This window comes from Nestor notabilis, unplaced genomic scaffold (assembly GCF_000696875.1).
Source record: "Nestor notabilis isolate BGI_N333 unplaced genomic scaffold, ASM69687v1 scaffold33910, whole genome shotgun sequence".
Taxonomy (NCBI): domain Eukaryota; kingdom Metazoa; phylum Chordata; class Aves; order Psittaciformes; family Psittacidae; genus Nestor; species Nestor notabilis.
This window is the reverse complement of record NW_009910307.1, coordinates 4,539-8,733: the sequence shown is the minus strand read 5'-3', so window position 1 is coordinate 8,733 and position 4,195 is coordinate 4,539. Positions and strand designations below refer to the sequence as shown.

The following is a 4,195-nucleotide window of genomic DNA, read 5'->3' as shown; positions in this document are numbered from 1 at the left end:
ATTTTAAATATGCTGGTTTAAATATTACTAACTCTTAATTCAAATATTTTAAGTGTTCTGAAGCTCGCATAACCAAATATAATGAATTTAAACAGTACTGGAATTATTTATTGAAATCCTGTTGTGTTAAAATGACTTTGTACCAGGCTAAAAATATTCACAATAGAAAATGCACTTTTGCTTTCTTTAAGCACAACGTGGAAGTTCTTGGAATCCTTTCTGATGATGTAGAAACTGATTCAGTAGCCCCAGGTGAAAATCTGAAGATCAGACTGAAAGGAATTGAAGAGGAAGAGATCCTTCCAGGATTTATTCTCTGTGATCTCAACAATCTGTGTCATTCTGGACGCACGTTTGATGCCCAGGTAGAACAACTAACATTTAATTGTGGTATAGATAGGTAAAAAGCATTAAAATGTTTAGAATTGGTGAAACAAAAAAAACCCAAAACTTCAGTAGTTTGAAGTTTCAGTACAGATTTCTTACTCACTGTCATATCTCTAAATTGCAAGTAACATATATACCTGGCAGTCTGACATCATGAATTTGAGGTTCTAAAATATCATTTGTTTATTTGTTTTGAATGTAACTTGTCAATGAAGTTTTAGATACCTGTAACTGTGAAAGCAAGATCTTGTTAGGCCAACTCTTCAGTTTTATACTTTCATATTATAAACAACTTAGCCGCTCATAAATTTGGTTTCTTTCAAAAAAAATTGTTGTGTGTGTATTGTTCAGCTGTACATTTTAATATAAGTCTGTGTTTGGTTATTCTCTTTTATAATTGAGGAAAAATGCACTTTTAATTGTTTTACAGATAGTGATAATTGAGCACAAATCCATTATCTGCCCAGGTTATAATGCTGTGCTGCACATTCACACCTGTATTGAAGAAGTTGAGATAACAGTAAGTGTTCTTTTAAGTTGTGATGTTAATATAGACAATCCCCTTGTTGGGGTGAGTTCTGTCATACAGCTGTAGAGCAACTAATGCAACAAAGCTCCAGCCTTGAATAGAATCTTTGCTCAGTACTGTAACACAACCAGAAATGGCTGCAATGTTAGCATAATTAAGTGTTAACATAACAGAAATGTTAGCATAAGCCTTCTGAAGAGTGTGACAGGCCATGACTGACTCCTTTATGCAGTAAATGTTAGAAGTGGTATTTTTATCTTCTCCAGGAAACCTTGTAGAATTTTGGGATTCAGGGTTTTCAATAATTATTTATTTATAAGTATTTTCTTCCTTAAACCACTTCAGTTTTGTTCACAAAGAAAAAAATAACCCTTATTTTAGTTTTGGGGGTTTAAATTTGTTTTCCTCTTATACAGGCCTTAATCTGCTTGGTAGACAAAAAAACAGGAGAAAAAAGTAAGACACGGCCCCGTTTTGTGAAACAAGATCAAGTATGCATTGCCCGTTTAAGGACAGCAGGAACTATCTGCCTTGAGACATTCAAAGATTTCCCTCAGATGGGTCGCTTTACCTTAAGGGATGAGGGTAAGACTGATTGGCAGTTACTAGCTGCTGCAGAAATAGTTACGTGAAATAGGAAATCAGTCATGGCAATGAGGTATTAAAATGCTGGTGTGTAGTGGAAATCACCATCTGGTAACAACGGAAAAGTAAATCTAAGCAAATTGTTGTCATTGTGCAGAGTTCTTGCTAGTAACAAAATGTGTTTTATTTTAGAGGAATACTGTGCAGAAATGTGCACTGTGAAACAAAAATTTGCCAGCATTGTTAATGCATCCTGGAATGTCCACCTACAATATGAATACCATAGTTTCTCTATTTAAAGTTAGAAAAGATAAGGGGGATTGTATGTTGGGCTTTAACCTGGTAAAACTTGTACACTTGTGGGGTACATTTAAAACAAATTCTCTTGAAAAGCAGTACACAGATCTGGTAGAATTATTCTGCCTTGCCTTCCCCTTGGAAGAATACAGAGCAAGCTTTCCACAATCCACATTTTATTCTTTACTGTGAGAATAGCAGGTTTACTATTTTTAAGATTTTGTTTTCCTTATTTTTGAGGAAAGTTTTCATGTTCATTAGAGACTTTTACATTCTTTTCATAATATATGTAACACTAGTGTTTGTCTCCTTGGTTTAGGTAAGACCATTGCAATTGGAAAAGTTCTGAAACTGGTTCCAGAGAAGGACTAAGCATTTTTCTCAATGACCCCGCACAATACTGTGAGGAAAATCGACTCTGCAAAAGCCTACTTCACACCGCCTTCTTATTTTCTGCCCATTGATAAACTTCCCCCCATATTTTGCAAAGACAAATTTCACAGCAAAGGTCCACATTATGTCAGCTTTCTCATATTGAGAGCTCTGCTATGCCACTGTTGAATTTTCCCAAAAAAGAATTTTTTTTTCTCCCAAATTCTGCTTCCTTGGAAAGATTCGGCAATAGCTTTGTAAGTGATGTGGACATAATTGCCTATAATTATGAAAATCTAAAGGATTTTTAATGTTTAATTTCCCCCAGCGTATATATTAAGACCTCTTTTTCCAGGCAGATCATTCAGAGTGTGCGAGTGTGTGTGCACATGTTACAAAGATGACTACCATGTTAATAAACTATTCAATTTGAAATCTTTTTCGGTATTTGAATTGCTTTTGAATAATGTTTTTTATCCGGATGTAACGCAGTTGCATTAGCTTTTTAACTTCCCAGTAACCTAGATCTTCGGTTACTTGGACTTTTCTAAACTTCTCAGCCTCCCCACACACACAGTTTTAAATGAGGCAATTGGGCACTCAACCACGTTTGTATTAAAAGAATTAGGTTTGCCCCTTCCCTTTGTTGAACGCATTCTTAAACTTAAAACTATTCATGCAAATGTGGCACCTTCATCAGCTTTACGTTTGTTAATATCTTCAGCAAATTTAGGTTGACTTAACATCATTACTAGACACAGTTAAGTCAATTTTGAAGGTTAGAACTATGTACTGTGTCGTTATAAAAAATCAACATTATTAAATTCCTAACTGCAGAAATGCTAACAACCAGTAAATCAGTGAAACTTGCAAAAATAAGAGAGTCTGTGGCAATAGTGCCTATTAGTATTTATAAGAGCTTCACTTTGTGGGAGAACTGGGCCAATTAAAAAGTGCCAGTTATAAATTACTCAGTTCACCCTGGCTTTAATTTAGAGGGCTGGATAATCCTCGCTGTTTTAAAGATCAGTCTGAACTGAGAGGGAGAAAGACTATTTAAATCCCTAAGAGTTTGCACATACTGAAATATGGGAGGGTCAGAATCAAGCACAGTCTGTAAATTTTTGCATATCAAAAAGCAATGTAAGCTTCTGAGGACCAGTGAAGTTTTTCTTGAGAAATCGGAGCAAAACTGGTTCAAAATAAAGCTTACTCAGTGCAACTTGAAGGAGCTGCATAATAAAATCCTGTTTAGCTGCACTTTGAAAGTGGACTGTCTACAATTGCTGTCCTAATTCTAACAATTAGGATGAAGGCTAATGGATCTTTTGGGGTTTGGTTTTTTTTTTTCCCATTTCCCAGAGTATTGGTAGTAAGTATTTAAAGGTATCTTCAGAGCTTCTTCAGGATGTCCCAAACGAAACATTTTCAGTTGTACAATTGTGGCAAGCCCATCTCCACCCCCAAAAGTTTACAGTCTAGTGACTGTATCTGAATTCACAGATAACCCAAAACTGAACCCAGTTTACCTTTTGGGTTGTTTTGGTTTTTGTGGTTTTTTGGGTTGTTGGTTTGGTTTTTTTTTTGGGGGGTTTGTTTTTTTTTTGTTTGTTTTTTGTTTGTTTGTTTCTTTGTAACTGTGGAACTCCCATTCATTTCACTTACAGCTACATTGTATGGACAGAAGAAGTTATTGTCCTTCAGTTTCATATGACTACACTTGTAGCTACCGTAATGCATGGAATTTAAATAAATTTTATTATGCCTGCAAATCTCTGGGCTTCTATTTTTTTTGATAAATCAGAGTTTAAAAGTAACTTTTTTTTTTTCCTACCAAGTGAACAAACCCCACAGTTCCTTGGATCTTAAACTAATGAAGAAATTAAATGCCAAGGAAACTTACTGTCTTGTTCATATTCTGGATTGACTTAAGATTTCCACATATCTGCCTGCTTCCTTGCAGTAAGCTCATGGACTTGAAAGTTGCAAAGACCATTTCTGGAGAATACTTAGTGTTAGATTCCT

At 35.2% G+C, this 4,195-nt stretch overlaps 1 protein-coding gene across 1 annotated transcript; it reads left to right on the top strand.

Annotated features, from left to right (window-relative positions):
* Window positions 1-191: 191 nt before the first annotated feature.
* Window positions 192-3,942, top strand: LOC104401699 (eukaryotic peptide chain release factor GTP-binding subunit ERF3A-like; the record flags this gene model as incomplete). The annotated part of the gene is made up of 4 exons (XM_010009369.1): window positions 192-365; window positions 818-907; window positions 1,333-1,501; window positions 2,118-3,942. Coding segments are annotated over 4 exons (486 nt in total), but the record flags the coding sequence as incomplete, so codon positions are not given.
* Between the last annotated feature and the right edge of the window lie 253 nt (window positions 3,943-4,195).